This window comes from Mustela putorius, unplaced genomic scaffold, assembly GCF_011764305.1.
Source record: "Mustela putorius furo isolate JIRA1106 unplaced genomic scaffold, ASM1176430v1.1 tig00001033_pilon_pilon_pilon, whole genome shotgun sequence".
NCBI lineage: Eukaryota > Metazoa > Chordata > Mammalia > Carnivora > Mustelidae > Mustela > Mustela putorius.
Genome location: NW_025421540.1, coordinates 633,526 through 649,405, shown reverse-complemented (window position 1 = coordinate 649,405; position 15,880 = coordinate 633,526). Strand labels below are relative to the sequence as shown.

The 15,880-nt window shown below is 45.7% G+C and overlaps 1 protein-coding gene across 1 annotated transcript; it reads right to left on the bottom strand.

The window, feature by feature from the left end:
* Positions 1 to 6,611: 6,611 nt before the first annotated feature.
* LOC123393841 (syncytin-1-like) lies at positions 6,612 to 13,560 on the bottom strand. Its single transcript, XM_045087083.1, has 2 exons — positions 13,321 to 13,560; positions 6,612 to 8,590 (listed from the first exon to the last, which is right to left on the bottom strand). The coding sequence occupies exon 2, from the start codon at positions 7,896 to 7,898 to the stop codon at positions 6,648 to 6,650; it is 1,251 nt and encodes a 416-aa protein (XP_044943018.1). The 5' UTR covers positions 7,899 to 8,590; positions 13,321 to 13,560; the 3' UTR covers positions 6,612 to 6,647.
* Positions 13,561 to 15,880: the final 2,320 nt, after the last annotated feature.

The window sequence follows — 15,880 nt, the reverse complement described above, 5'->3', positions numbered from 1 at the left end:
ATCTACAAGATTTCTACTATTTCTGACATCTCTGGGTTACATCGTGGAGATTGAAGAGTTACCTTGACTGATCTCAAGTAAATTTTGTTCTTCTGTATGTTGTTTAATATGTTGTTTTTCTCTGGCTGCTTTCAAAACTTTCAAATGAAGCATACATTTGACTGTATGTGTGTAGATGTTATTTTCCTTGCATTTACTATGCTTATGTTCTAAGGAGCTTGAATTTGTACATTTATGTTTTTCACCAAATTTGAGAAACAAGCCACATTTCTTCATCCATTTATTCTGTCCCTTTATTTTTTTTTTTTTTTTTTACTCTCCTGGTACAATCACTGCATATATGTTAGGCCATCTTCAATTGTTGCACTTTTTCTGAGTCTGTTCATTTTCTGCATTTAATTCTCTCTTATCTAATTTATTATTTATCTGTCTTAAAGTTCATTTACTTTATCTTCAATATGTTGTTAATCCTGTCAGGTGAAATTTTTATTTCAGATTGTATTTTCCACTTTTTAATTTCTTTTTTTATTCTTATAGCTTCTATTCCTTTGCTGAGATTTGTCTTTTTATTCATCATCAATGTATTTCCATATCCATGAAGATAATTATAGTGGCTTGTTTAAAATCTGTTCTGATGCCAACGTCTTGATCCATCTCTACTTTTGTCTTTGCTGATTGGTTTTTTTCTTTGAGTGTGGCATTTTTCCATTTCATTGGAATTTGTGTAATTTGTATTTGTGTTCTGGGTATGAATTATACATTGTAGAGATTTTGGATGAGGTTATATACTTTCAAAGAATGTTGTTGTTCTTGTTTTTAAGTGTGCAGTTTGACAGAACTCAAACTACATTTTTTTTCCATGTGGTGCATGGCAAGTTCGCCAAATATTTAGGCATAATGTGATGTTTCTACCTTATCTCTTTTTTTAGAAATCCTGCCCCTACTCTACTCTGCACCCTCTTAATTTTTCAGCTGTGTAGTTGTCCCATACTCTGCTCTTCTTGGTTCATCAGTCTATTAAAAAAGTTTTATCACATCCATATTGTAGTTGCACAATATTGCATTAATGTCGGTGCTGTTTGTCCTCAGGCTCTGAGTGGTAAAACTAGGAAGCTTACCTAGGATTTTTCTCTTCTAGCAAGTGTTGACTTACCTGTAACATATGTCTGCTTTGCTCAGTCTTCAGTGACCTTAGATAATTGCTTTTCTTTACACATTACACTGTAGTTTATGGAATCATATAACATCTGGTGTTTGTACCTGGCTTCTTTTACTTAGCATAATGCTTTAAAATTAATTTGCAATGTTGTATATATAAGAGATTATTCCCTTATGTTCATACTCTTTTACTATTGAGTAGTATTTTGTTATGTGAATATGCCACCATGTGTTAATCCATTAATTATTTAATGAACACTTGGGTTGTTTTTAGTTTGGGCTATTCTGAATAAAGTTCTTTAAAAATTCAAATAGAAGATGTTGGGTGGAAATATAGGTGTTTTTTTTTTTTTGGAAATACTTGGTCATGTGTAGGTATTACATGTAACTTAAAGTATAAATTTTTTTTCAAAAGCAATGACATTATTTTATATTCCCATCAATAATGTTTGAGATTTCCTGTAGATCCACATTTTCACTTGGTATTATCAGTCTTTAAAACAGTAATCATTCTAGGGGTGCCTGGGTGGCTATATCCTCAGAACCTATTCATCTTTTACCTGAAAGTTTGTACCCTTTGACCAACATCTCTCCATATTCCTCAGCACCTAACTCTTTGCAACCACCATTCTACTCTAAATAGAAAGCCTTTTTCAGATTCCAAATATAAGAGAGAACACGTGATATTTTTCTTTTCTGACTAATTTTACTTGGCATGATGCCCTCAGTTTCCACCCGTGTTGTTACAAAAGGAAGGACAGGAAAATACTAGGGACTGACACTGACAGAGTCACCATGATCTGGAGCAATGCTTATTAATGTTTCTGGGAGAAGACAATATAGCACTGCCTCTTGAAGCTTTCTGGCATCAAAGCAACACATGTTGCTTCTGCTCTTATTTTATTGGCCAAAACAAATCACATGGCCTGACCTATCTTCAAAGCACATTCTTACCATGAATCTGGAAGGTTATTGGTTATTAGTCTTCATGTCAACCATCACTCATTAAAAATAACATTAGATAATGATTCTAATTCAAAATGTGTAGCCTGCATAATTATTTTTGTCTTGTGGTTTTAAAGTCAAAGGTCAAAGATTATGCATAATATTGGAATATTTAAGAGAACTTGATATCCATCATGTCTATAAGTTTAATTTATTATGTATAGAAGAGTTAAATATATGAAAGATTTTAAATATGTTTGTAAATTGGACAATTAATCATCCAAATAGATATAGATGCAATTAAAAATATTTAAAGAAATCTAAACTAACTTTTAAAATTTTTTAAAAAGATTTTATATATTTATTTGAGAGGGAAAGAGACGGTGTGTGTAAGTGCATGTTCCTGAGAGCAAGGGGGAGGGGCAGAGGCAAAGGGAGAGGTACAGGCAGACATGCTGGGTGAAGTGCCCACCTTGGCCTTTCTCACAGCCCTGAGATCACCACCTGAGCCAAAACCAGAGTCAGATGCTTAACTGACTGAGCCACTCAGGTGCCCTAAGCTAACTTTTTAATGTGTTTATAAAGTAATCTCAGTCTCCTTAGAAGTGATTGTTAATATTTTTTGAGTTATAAATGGAGTAATAAATGTTGCCTGTTGAACTTAAAAATATAAGAATGAATTAGGTTTATGAATTTATTACTCAAATAAATAAATATTAATTTTTAAAACCAAAGTAAACTTGAACAAATGCTATCCTCTTTGGGTATCAAATTCTCACATTTAATACTAGTCAATGCTATTATAATCTCAAGGTCTCCTTTATTTTCCTTTCTGAGCACGAAAGCCTGTGAAATGAATACTATTAGAGATTTAGTATGAAGGACATACTAAAAATATATATTATAACAGAGGAAGACCTGAAGATGCAGTTGGCTAAGTTTCTAAGAGAATGGTTATCTTTTCTTTTTAGCTTACATTAAAAAAAAAAGACAAAATTTTAGAAGGAAAAAAACACCATGTTTTCGAGACTCTTTAACATTTCTTTTTTACAAGAATAACCAGTACAGGTTAAGTTGACGGGATTTAGTGTAAGTAAAGTACTTACTGGAATTGGATGAGGGTACAAAGAGAAGAAAAATATTATATTTGATGAAAACCACTGTGCACACTTCCTTTAAGTATGGGCCTATGCAGTGATTTATCTCTGATGAGTAAGAGCAAGTAAGATAGTCAAAAACATATGAGACAATTCATGTAATATGTGTATATTTATAAATATACTTATTTATAAGTATAAATAAAGTATAAAGTATATATATAAATATACTTATTTATAAATAAATATAAATATATTTATTTATGGCATCATCTGTACCACAAGAGAAATTGTAATGACTCTGCAAAGACCAAAAATCTTTTGCACATAAGCCAAAGTGTCTATTCCATATGGCTTAGGAATATGTGTAAAGCTTCCATATGGGAAAAAGATTTTCTGATACCCACATAAAGAATCAGGCATCAAAGAACCTACCGAAAAGGTTGGCAAATATTGACAATTGTCACAAAACTTTGAATTCCAATTTGAAAGTCTACATATTCTATTTTGCAATATTCTCTATCATTTTATATTAGAGCTGTTCAGAACTTTCTTTCAAAGCCATGGGATTTAATATATGATTATACCGTATAAACAATGCATACATGTATATGGATGTATATATTAGTATTCATTTCAGTTTGCTTCCAGTTTACATATCCTACTAGATACCCCAGTGACTGGTTATTGCTCTCACAGTGAAACTAAAGATATGCCAACTCTCTTGAAGCAAAGTCCAAAACTTTAGAATAATGCTTATATATTTGATTTATATAATTTATTTCTCCCAGAGTGTTCATTTTAAATTAACTCCACATTGAAATAAGTGATCATGCTAATATCTGACAAGGCTAGGTTATTCTGACTTTGTCTTCATGTCATTGACAGTAACAAGAAAAAAAAAGAAAGAAAAGGAAATAAGAAAATGAAGGACAAAAAGAAAATTAACCTAACCAACTAAAGTTGCATTAAAATTGGGTTATCACACAAAGTTGAACGAGGTTATTCTTTCTTATGGGGGATGTGATGGGTACTCAAGGTCTGCATATTGCCACAGATTCTGTTTTATCTGTATGTGGCACTGTACAAATCCTAGACTGTGGCCCACAGGCCAGATTTAGCCTATGACAGTGTTTCATTTGGCTTGAACAATATTTTAAAAAAAAAAATTGAGGGGAGCCTGGGTGGCTCAGTGGGTTAAAGCCTCTGCCTTCAGCTCAGGTCAAGGTCTCAGGGTCCTAGTGATGAGGGAGCACGAGGCTGGCTGAAGACAAAGCAAAAGCTGGCGCCTTGTACCCCCCCCCATCCGCTCCCCCTCAGTCCTATGTGTAGCATCCCTCAGGCAGCCCTGACTGCCAGGAACAATAAGCAAATAGTTAATTTGCAGAGCTCACAATCCTGATAAACAGGAGTCTCCCTTGGTTTACAAATGTCCTAAATCTCACTAACAAAGACGATTGATAGCAGGATTGTGACATCCCACCAAAATTCTCCCAACTATCTTAATGTTAATGGCTGGTCTAAAGACAACACTGATCAGCAGCAAGGGCAAGGCCTTTGGTCCACAGGAGCCTGGGGCGGGGGTCTCAGGTTCCTGCTTGGGCCTTTGTTCTCCTGTCGGAGCTCAGGTGGTGTGGCGGGACATCCTGGCACCCTGTGGGCCCTCTTTAGCATATGAAAACGCCATTGAAACCTTCCTTCCCCTCACCTTTCCCCAACCACAGGGTACATAACCTGCCATCCCTCACAACCCGGGGCAGCAGCTCTTCCTGCCCATGGGTCCTGTCCCCGTGCTTTAATAAACCACCCCTTTGCACCACAGATGTCTCAAGAATTATTTCTTGGTCATCAGCTCCAGGCCTCAGCCCACCGAACTTCACCTAGGTTCTAGAACTTCATCACTAGGATCACACCCTGCTTTGAGCTCTCTGCTCGGTGGGGAGCCTGTTTCCCTTCCCCTCTCTCTGCCTTCCTCTCTGCCTACTTGTGATCTCTCTCTGTCAAATAAATAAATAGAATCTTTACAAACAAATTTGAGCTAACATTTTAAATTAGAAGCTTTCACATAAAAATCCAGATTTCTGGCATCTCGCAAAAAATTAGGAGATCTGGGAATACTGGACTCACATTAGCACACTGCAGTCTATGGCTGGCTGGCTGGCTATTGCCCTCTTTCGACACACATATGTTCTCCATGGTCCCCACCAATTCTTCCTGCTTCGCAACACTGAAGCTGGCCATTCCCACTACTCCTCTTGTTCTATTTCTCTTTTAGTAGAAAATATTTCTTTCTGCCAATGTCTTTATCAAAAGTAAGTAAAAATATGGCAGTATGGTAAAAAACATGGATTTATAGCTTTACATTGATTACTCTTTGTGGATTCTCTTCTCCCTTTCTCTCTCATACATTGGGGGCCAATTTTTCTTCCCTATCTTCCTCTGAAATTGAAACAAAGACCTGAGAAACTGTTGATCGGTGTAAATACTGGAAGGTTCTCAGTGTAAGGTTTTTCAGGCGAGATAAACACAACACCAGGCAAAGTGAGTGTAAGGCAAGGTTTATTAAAGGTTCTCTCCGGTGAAGTTTCAGGGCCCAGGTGAAGGGGAGCCGAGAAAGTTGCACCGGGAGGAGGTGGGCACCCTCGGGCGAGGTTCCGCAACTCTGGAAAGCAGAGTGGGGGAAGTCACGCCCAAGGCAGGGAGGAGGGGGCTTTTAAGGGGTCTTGGGGAAAGCTCAGGGGTCTTTTGGCAAGTTTCCCTTATTTGGATATCCCGCCGCTCATCGGGATCCCATTGGTCCACAGGAGCCCGGGGCGGGGGTCTCAGGTTCCTGCTTGGACCTTTGTTCTCCTGTCCGAGCTCAGGTGGTGTGGCGGGAACTTTCGCCATCTTGGTCCTTTGTTCTCCTGTCCGAGTTCAGGTCTTGTGGCGGGAATTTTCGCCATCTTTGGTAGCCCTTCCTGCCAGCCCAACATTCCGACCTTTTGCTTAATATAATGGTGTCAGGGGCGTCGACTCGGTTCTGGCTACTTCCTGCTGACAGGGGGCGTCGTCATAGGGGTAGTCGGAAGTGGGCAGGTGAGAGCAGGGCTGGAGGAGGAGTTGATTGACGGATACTCGGGCAAGTTCTTGTAGGCGACCCTGCAAGTACCGGAAAAGACAGGGAGCAACTGAGATTAGAAGGAGGATTATGCATACAGGTCCCGCCAGAGGGAGCAGCCAGGTTACCCAGTTGTAGGGGTCCAGGCCCCAAGAGGACGTGTCTCGCCGCCGTGCTTGGATCCGATCCCTGAGTTCTTTGATCTTGGAAGTAACTATACCTGATTGGTTAACAAAGTAACAACATTCTTCATTTAAGAATAGGCAGGTCCCCCCTTTTTCGGCGGTCAGAAGGTCTAAGGCCCGTCGGTTCTGTAGAGCTAAGGCTGCCAGGCTGGTGACCTGGGTCTATAGGGCTGTGAGGGAGTCAGCAACCCGTTCCATATCATCATTCAGAGCTTGGGAGAGTTTGTAATAAAAGTCTATGGAGGTTCCTATCCCTGCTGTCCCAGTTGCCACCCCTATGGCTACCCCTGCCCCTATTATGAATGGGAGGAAGACGGCCCTTTCTTCACGGTGTTGGGGGAATAGGATGGATAGCAGCTGGGATTCAGAGTAAATGGTGGTAGAAGGAGATAATAGGATGAATATACAGCCCAGGGAGTCGTTAGTGGTCAGACAGTGATAGATTCCCTGAGGGCACGAGAGAAATATTCCCGAGGGAGTACAATACGGGAGGGAGGAGTTAGTGATGTTGGCAGCTGCAGTGGTGAGGGGGGAGGACACATTAATAATAGGTATGTTTTCCCCAATGGGGCCAATATGAACCGTGCTATTTGTGGTCGTGGAGTTGGGGAGTGGCCAATCCATCGGGAGGGGTATCCCTACAATGTTAGAACGTGTTGAAAAAGGGAAACAGATCCAGCAGTCACTGTCACCGTTTTTCGATACATTTCGCCATAGGCTGTAACTAGAGTTCAGGAGGGCCACTGTCAGTTGTTCAGCGGTAGGGGATTTTTGGATGCTATGGAGATTAATGCCCTTATAGACCAGGTCGTTGGGGGGTTGGAGTCGTTTAGTCAGGTCCCTGACTGCTGTTTTAATGTGCTCACGGCTAGCCTGGTCCTGGACCCCGCCCCCATCGGAGAGGCCGACCTGACCCAGATAGGTACAGCAAACTTTTCCAGACCTGGGGTAGATGTTGCAGGGGGCAATACCTCGTTTGGCTGTCACAAGGTCGGAGACCCAATAGGTTTTCTGGTCATACGTACAGGTTGTCGGTTCCTTTCCCCGGAAGCAGGTTGCAGGCATATAAGTAAAGGCTGAAAAATGGCGAGAAGTACCTGAACCCCTCATGCAGCTAGACTCACATGATTCCGCCTGGCTTGTCTGGATTAGAAGGAATATGAGAAGGGGCCCTAACCAAGCGGAGTTTGGTGGGGCCTGCCATCTGGGAGGTCCAATTAGTCTCTGTGGGTGCCCACTTGAGATTGTTGATATGTACCCATGCAGAGTGCCCCAACAGTTTTGCAGCAGTTGGGGTGGTAAGGACAACTGTATAAGGCCCAGTCCACCGAGTTTGTAAGGAGTCTGGCCGCAAGCTTTTGAGGAGGACCTGGTCCCCAGGGGATAGATCTCGTATACCCCCTTCGGAAGCATGGTCGCTAGGGGCTGGAATGACAGTGTCAGCGTGAGCCCTTAAGAGAGCTCGGAGGAGGGACGCCTAGGTGGCTCAGTTGGTTGGACGACTGCTTTCGGCTCAGGTCATGATCCCGGAGTCCCGGGATCGAGTCCCACATCAGGCTCTCAGCTCCATGGGGAGTCTGCTTCGCTCTCTGACCTTCTCCTCGCTCATGCTCTCTCTCACTGTCTCTCTCTCAAATAAATAAATCTTAAAAAAAAAAAAAAAGAGAGAGCTCGGAGGAGAGTAAGATAAGGTAAATAGGATAAAAGAGGTGGGGAGATGGCCGGAAGGCTATGATTTATAAGAAAGGGCCGGCCGTATAGTAATTCGAATGGGCTTAAGCCCGAAGGCCCGCGGGGCGTAGCTCGGAGTCTGGTGAGAGCCAGGGGCAGAAGACCGGTCTCTAGGGTAAGTTTGGTGAGTTGGGCTTTCAGCAGCCCGTTGGCCTTTTCTACCTTACCCAATGACTGTGGGTGGTATGGGATGTGAAGTTTCCAGGTTATGTTGAGGCTCTCCGCTACCTGCTGGGTTACACTGGAGATGAAGGCAGGTCCGTTGTCTGACTGGAGGGTCCGGGGCAATCCAAACCTCAGGATGATGTGCTCGATGAGTATTGTAGCCACTACATCTGCTGTTTCTCGAGCCGTAGGGTATGCCTTGATCCAACCTGTGAACGTATCAACCAAGGTTAATAGGTAGCGAAAGGTTTTATGGTGAGGCATATGAGTGAAGTCCAGTTGCCAGTCTTCCCCGGGCTGATGCCCTCGGAGCTGATGGTTAGGCCCCGGTCTGCGGATTCCTCCTTGTGAATTCACAGCGGAACAGGTTTTGCAAGCCCTGTGGACAACTTCAATTACTTTAGATAAGGAAGGATGATAGAACAATGGCTGAAGAAATTGGTGGAGAGCCTTTGGGCCAATATGGAGGGATCGGTGGATGTCAGTAATTAGGGTGTGCGCCAGATTGCCTGGCAGGGCAATCCTGTCCTGAATGTAGATCCACCCTTTATCTCCAATTTTTCCTCCCCGTGCCTGGAGGGCTTGTGTTTCCTCTGTAGAGTAGGAAGGCTGGTGAGGGGTGTTAAGAAAGAGGATAGGAGACACAGGGGTACTTAGGGCCGTTTGTCTGGCCACTGAGTCTGCCCTGTTGTTGCCTAGGGAGACCAGATCCCTGGTTGTTTGGTGGCCTCGGCAGTGGACAATTGCTACCTCAGTGGGCAGACTAAGGGCCTCAAGCAACTTGGCAATGAGGGGTCCATTAGCTATAGGGGTGCCCTTGGTAGTTAGGAACCCCCGTTCTTGCCAAAGAGCAGAGTGTGTGTGAGTTATGAGGTAGGCATATTTAGAGTCAGTGTAAATGGTGACTCATTGTCCCTTCGACAGGTGTAATGCCCTGGTGAGAGCTACGAGTTCAGCCTTCTGGGAAGTGGTTCCAATTGGGAGGGGAGCTGTCTCTAATACCGCATCCATAGTGACTACAGCATAAGCAGCGTGCCTCTGGCCATCTGAGGCCAGGAGGGAGCTGCCATCTACGAAGAGCACGCGGTCAGGGTTGGATAGTGGTTGATCAGAGAGACCGGGATGGGGAGGAGTGAGGTCTTCTATAAGTTGTAGGCAGGAGTGAACAGGTTCTGGGGTGGGTGAGGGTATAGGTAGTAAAGTCGCGGGGTTTAAGCGGGGGGAGGTAGAGAGAGAGATATAAGAGTTTTCTAGAAATAGCAGATGGAATAGTTGAAGACGGGAAGGAGTCAGATGGGCCAGAGATCGGTGGCTAAGGAGGTCTGTGAGTCGGTGGGGAGAGTAGACCGTGATAGGCTGCCCTAAGGTAAGTTTAAGGGCCTCCTTTGTAAGAGAAGCGGCTGCCTCTAGGGCTCTGAGGCAAGGTTGCCATCCCCGGGCGGTGGCATCCAGTTGCTTGGATAGGTAGGCTATAGCCCTATGCGTAGGTCCCACCTGTTGTGTTAGGAGGCCGGTGGCAGAGCCGGAGCGCTCATCGGTGTAGAGATGGAACGGTTTAGAGAGATCAGGTAGGGCTAAAACTGGCCTGGTGGTAAGGCGGTCTCTCAGCTTAAGGAATGACTGGCGGATTGAAGTGGGATCAGTCAGGGGACCCTGGGGGGTCTCTTTAGCTGCCTGGTACAGAGGACGGGCCAGGATAGAGAAATTTGGAATCCAATGTCTAAAGAACCCGACCAACCCAAGAAAAGATAGTATCTCATCCGCCGTTTGGGGAGGTTGGAGTTCTTGGAGGAGTCTTATGCGGTCCCCAGTAAGGGACTTAGAAGTGGGAGTCAGGAGTATGCCCAGATAGGTAACCGAAGGGGCACACAATTGGGCTTTAGAGGGGGTGACTCGATATCCCTTGGCCCCCAGGAAATTAAGTAGGGTGGAAGTGTCGTCTTGGGAGACTGAGAGGGAGGGGCTACAGAGGAGGAGGTCATCCACATACTGTAGTAGAGTGCTGGCCTTAAGGGCGCACTGCTGTAAATCTGTAGTCAAGGCCTGGCCGAAAATGTGGGGGCTATCCCTGAACCCCTGGGGTAGGACAGTCCAAGTTAGTTGTCCAGAAACATGTGTGTCGGGATCCTCCCAGGTGAAGGCAAAGAGAAAGTAAGAATCAGGGTGCAGGGGGATAGTGAAAAAGGCATCTTTTAGGTCCAGTACAGTGAAGTGAGAGGTGTTTGGAGGAACGCGAGACAATAGGGTGTAGGGGTTAGGAACAACTGGGTGGAGGGGGACCACGGCCTCATTAATAAGCCTAAGGTCTTGCACCAGTCGATAAGCCCCTGAGGGCTTGCGTACTGGGAGGATAGGGGTGTTACAGGGAGAACTGATGGAGATCAGGAGTCCCTGACGTTTAAGCCGTTCTATGATAGGTTTCAGGCCCTGGCGGTGGGCTAAGGAAATAGGAAACTGAGCTCGAGAGGGAAACTTAGAGTTATCCTTAAGCTGTACTTTAACCGGGGTAAGGTGGGAAGCGATGATGGGCTCAGAGATGTCCCACACCTGAGGGTCTACAGTAGGTAGGTCATCTGGAGCGGGGGGGGGTCGAGGGAGTGGAGAGGTGTAAGATGAGACGGGTTGAGGTGGAGGGAGGAGAAGAAGGTGAGAGACAGATAGTTGCCCTCAGTTTCCGGAGAATGTCCCTACCCAGTAGAGGGACCGGGCAGGAAGGAATGACTAGGAACGAGTGGGAGAAAGGGAACCCATCCAGGCTACAGGTAAGGGGAAGGGTCACCCTAGGGTTGGAGGAGGTCCCATCGATCCCCATAACAGTAATTGGTGAGGTTCGAGTAAGTCCCGAGTAGTAGGAAGGCAGAACAGAGTAGGTAGCCCCCGTGTCCAGCAAAAAAGAGATGGACTTACCCGCTACCTGGAGCGTAACCCTGGGCTCGGCCTGGGTGAGAGGGGTGGCCGAGTCTGGGCTTCGTCAGTCGTCCTCCAATCCAAGCAGTTGAAAGGCCGGACTTACTGTCTCGGGGGGTCCCCCACGTTGAGGCGCCAAAGATACCCCGAGGTTAGGGCAGTCGGATTTCCAGTGGCCCATCAAATGGCATTGAGGGCAAGGCCGAGTTGGCGGCTTTGGATTGGGGCACTGGCGAGCCCAGTGTCCCTCGGCCCCGCATTTGAAACAGGCCCCCGGGGGGGGGGTGCGGTTGGTTGCCCCTCTCTGCTGGCTCCCAGAGCCGGCCGGCCGCAGGGCTGCTACCAAGGCTTGGGTCTGCAACTGAACCTTTTGCTGGAGTCTGGCTTGTCGTTTAAGCTCAGCCGCCTCCTCACGGGAATTAAAAACCTTAAATGCCATTTTCACCAAGTCAGAAATGGGGGTCTGAGGGCCCTCCTCAGCCTTCTTTAACTTTTTCCGTATATCCGGCGTCGATTGAGAAATAAAATGAGTAGCCAGTACCGTGGCCCCCGCAGGGGAGGCAGGATCCAAGCGAGTGTACTGGGTTAAGGCCTCGGTCAATGGGTTAAGAAACATAGCGGGGTTTTCGTCAGGGGCCTGGACAATCTCCCTGATCTTGTCATAATTAACGGCCTTATTAGAAGCTGCCCGCATGCCAGCTATGAGACATTGGACCATGCGGTCGCGGCGCCGGCGGCCATCTTGGCCATCCAGATAATCCCAACCTGGTTCTACGGCTGGGACTGCCTGGGCCCCAACTGGCATGGCAGCATCAGTGAGATGGACCTGGTCTGCGTGCTCCCGGGCAGCAGCCTGGATGCGTTCCCTCTCCTCTGTGGTGAGGGTGGTGGTCTGGACCACATGTAAATCATGCCAGGTGAGGTCATAGGCTTGGGCCAGATATTGGAATTCTTTAATATAGTTATCAGGACTGGCCGAAAAGGAGCCCAAACGCTTCTCAATTTGGGAAAGGTCCTGTAGAGAGAAGGGCGCATGGACTCGAACAACTCCCTCAGCTCCAGCAACCTCCCTTAGGGGGCAGACTAACTCAGGGGAGGGTTTTCGAGCCCTAGTGCGGGTGGAGATGGGAGGGGAGGCTGGAGGGGATGTAGGGGAAGGTTCCGGGGGTGCCGCATCAGGAGCAGACTCAGGTTTTGGGGGTTGAGGGGATGAGACGGGAATCGAGGTGGAAGGGGTGGAAAGGGTGGAGGGGGTGGAAGGGACAGAAAGGGGGGTGGTTGGAGCGGCGGGAGGATTAGGGGGCGTAGGGAGAGAGGGGCCTTGGGGTGGGGGATCGCGATAAGGAGGAGGAGGCAGAGGAGCCGGGGCCCCTCTCGTCGGCGGGTGGGTAAAGCTCTCCGGAGGTTCAGAGAGGGGAGAATCAGAGAGGAGAGACGGGGAGGAGAGGTCCGGGTCTTTGGGAGCAGTGGGTGGCAGGGTAGGGGGAGGGGAGCGGGCCAGGAGGACCTGAGAGGTGGAGCAGTGAGAGCAGAGGGAGGGGCGAGAGCGCAGGGTCCAGAAAGCCTGGACATAAGGGACCTCGACCCATTTGCCCTGGCGTTTGCAGAAATTGCCTCGGTCCATGAGAATCTGATAGTCAAATGTGCCTTCCGGAGGCCACTGGGACCGATTGTCTAATTGGTATTGCGGCCAAGCGACAGTACAATAATGTATGAGACGTCGCCTACGCAAGTCCTGGTCCAGTTCCAAGGTCTTAAGATTGGCCAGCAGGCACCCTAGGGGTGTTTTAGAATCGAATTTGGATTGGGAGGTCCCCATGATTCGTTGCCAGGCAACCCGAGGGCTGGAGGAAGGCGTCCCCTCGTCGACCACTGGGTTGAGGAAAAACTGTATCGACTGCCGTAGAGGTAGGGACGTCTCCCAGCCTCTCGGAGTCACGGAGGTCACCTGGTGACCGGCGGGGTCCGCCGTGACGCGGCCGCGATTAAGGCAGGGCTTTCCGGAAGGGGGCGCAGAATCGGGGAAACTCACCACGGCTTCAGAAGTGGCGTTCGGAAAGGCAGGTCCAGTCCGGCTAGGGAAAGGAGAGAGCCTCCCCACTGGGGTGGGGGCTCAATCTCCTCCCGGGTTTCGGCGCCAAATGTAAGGTTTTTCCGGCGAGATAAACACAACACCAGGCAAAGTGAGTGTAAGGCAAGGTTTATTCAAGGTTCTCTCCGGTGAAGTTTCAGGGCCCAGGTGAAGGGGAGCCGAGAAAGTTGCACCGGGAGGAGGTAGGCACCCTCGGGCGAGGTTCCGCAACTCTGGAAAGCAGAGTGGGGGAAGTCGCGCCCAAGGCAGGGAGGAGGGGGCTTTTAAGGGGTCTTGGGGAAAGCTCAGGGGTCTTTTGGCAAGTTTCCCTTATTTGGATATCCCGCCGCTCATCGGGATCCCATTGGTCCACAGGAGCCCGGGGCGGGGGTCTCAGATTCCTGCTTGGGCCTTTGTTCTCCTGTCCGAGCTCAGGTGGTGTGGCGGGAACTTTCGCCATCTTGGTCCTTTGTTCTCCTGTCCGAGTTCAGGTCTTGTGGCGGGAATTTTCGCCATCTTTGGTAGCCCTTCCTGCCAGCCCAACACTCAGAGGCATGTTTCCTGCTCTACTTTTTCTCCCAGAGACCTGATGAGATTGGGATTGGGGAAAGTAGGAAAGAAAGGGAGGATGGAGAAACAAATAAGAGGGTGTAATTTCAGCTCTAAGCTTTGAGCTTACCCTCTGAAGTGCTGGGACTTGGACTCTTTAGGCTGCCTTTGGTTTGTCCTCTTAGGCTCTGCCAGCAGAGGGCGCAAGAGGGAGATGCATGGCTGGAGGAGGCTGAAGGGGCTTATTGCTGCTTGGTTTCTGAGGACTTTCTGTTTCTTTGAAGTTCTTCAAGTGTTCATTACATCTATGCCTTCCTTAATGCCCATCACCCAGTTACGCCCTTTTCCCACCCGTTCAATATTTCAATTCTCCCTAAATTAATTTAGAGTCAGTGTTATCCCCCCAAAAAATTCCATCACTTTTTTATGTGCTTGCATTTATGTGTGTGTAACCTGATAGGATAATTCTAAAATGTGAAAATGGAAAACAAAAGAAAAAAAACAAAACAGAGATAATTAAGATAATATTGAATATAAATAAGGTTGGTGATGATGAAGATGAGTAAGATAATATTGAGGATGAATGAGGATTGACTTTAGCAGTTATTAAGATTAGATATCAAAGCTTGAGTAATTCAAAGAATGGATGGTGAAAAATGTTATCCTCTGAGCTGATCTTGAAATGTTCTATTGCCTACTATTCCTGCTTTGTTAGAAATATTCAAAACAATTTTCAAGTCCAATCTATTCAGTCTTCATTATAATGCAATGTTGAATCCAGGGGATATGAATATGGAAGAGAAGGCTGTGTTCACATAGCTCTCTTTGGTTTCTACATTTCCTCATGAACAGAGAATATGGTGGTGAGCTTCTAACTAGTTTTGACATTTTTGAAATATCTAGGACAATGATAGAGGTATTGAAAAACTGGATATGGATAAATACTACTAAAACAAATATTAAATTCTGAAATTAAAATATATTTTGAACACTATGGCTTGGTGAGCTCGATTATCACTTTAGAATGAAATGCCCCAATGGATTAATTAAAATATATATTTTGAGCTCTTTGAAAAAGCAAAGTGCTTGCTGTTAGTGATTCTGAGTTTACTTAGAATAAGGTCCTTCAAATTTCCCAAATTCCTTTGCTGAATAAATCTTGTAAATTGAATGATGAAAAAAGTGTTACAGATATTCTAGCCTATTCTGTTTCTGTGCAGTGGATATTTGAGGTTATGCCGGCTAAGCATTGTTGATGTGTTTAGGAAACATGGACTTTGAAAATTTAGCAAATGTATTCAATGACAGAATAGAGATTTAGAGTTAGCTTGAAATAAAAGACTAAGTTCAAGAAGCTGAAGTGTGATAGGGATTAATGGAAACTATTACAGTGAATTTACAAATCAACTAACCAAATATAGAATGGACGAGATGTGTCCTAACATTAATTCATAAAAAAAAAGGACCAGAGTTTGTTTTGTTTGTTTGTTTGTTTCTTTTTTTTTTTTTGTCAAATATGAGCTCATGACAAGTCAATGATGTAATATGTCTGCTTAGACCCTAATTCAATCTTGGGCTTCATAAATAGATAGGTAGGCCACAGTGACAAGAAGGTGATAGACAGTAATTCAGCCCATGGCAGATCTCACCTCGTTCATCTCACTTTACTGAGATGACACACTTGGCAGATGATTCTGATAAATGGAAAACATTTAAAGGAAAAGCACACAAAGCCAACTCCCCAGTGAGCAGGGATCCAAATGCAGGGCTTGGTCCCAGGACCCTGACATCCCACCTGAGCTGAAGGCAGCCACTTTAACAGACTGAGCCACCGAGGGACCTCTTCATGTGTATTATCTTAGGTCATCTTCACACTTGTAGAGCAAGTGTTCCAATTTTAAAGATAAGCAGATTAGACTTAGAGAGTTAGAGAGTCTAAGGAGCTACTTGATGGTCAATGTGAACATTAACT

Bases quoted from the DNA above. Each gene is read 5' to 3' on its own strand.
- LOC123393841 (XM_045087083.1), bottom strand. From the start codon at position 7,898: ATGCTTCCGAAGGGGGTATACGAGATCTATCCCCTGGGGACCAGGTCC.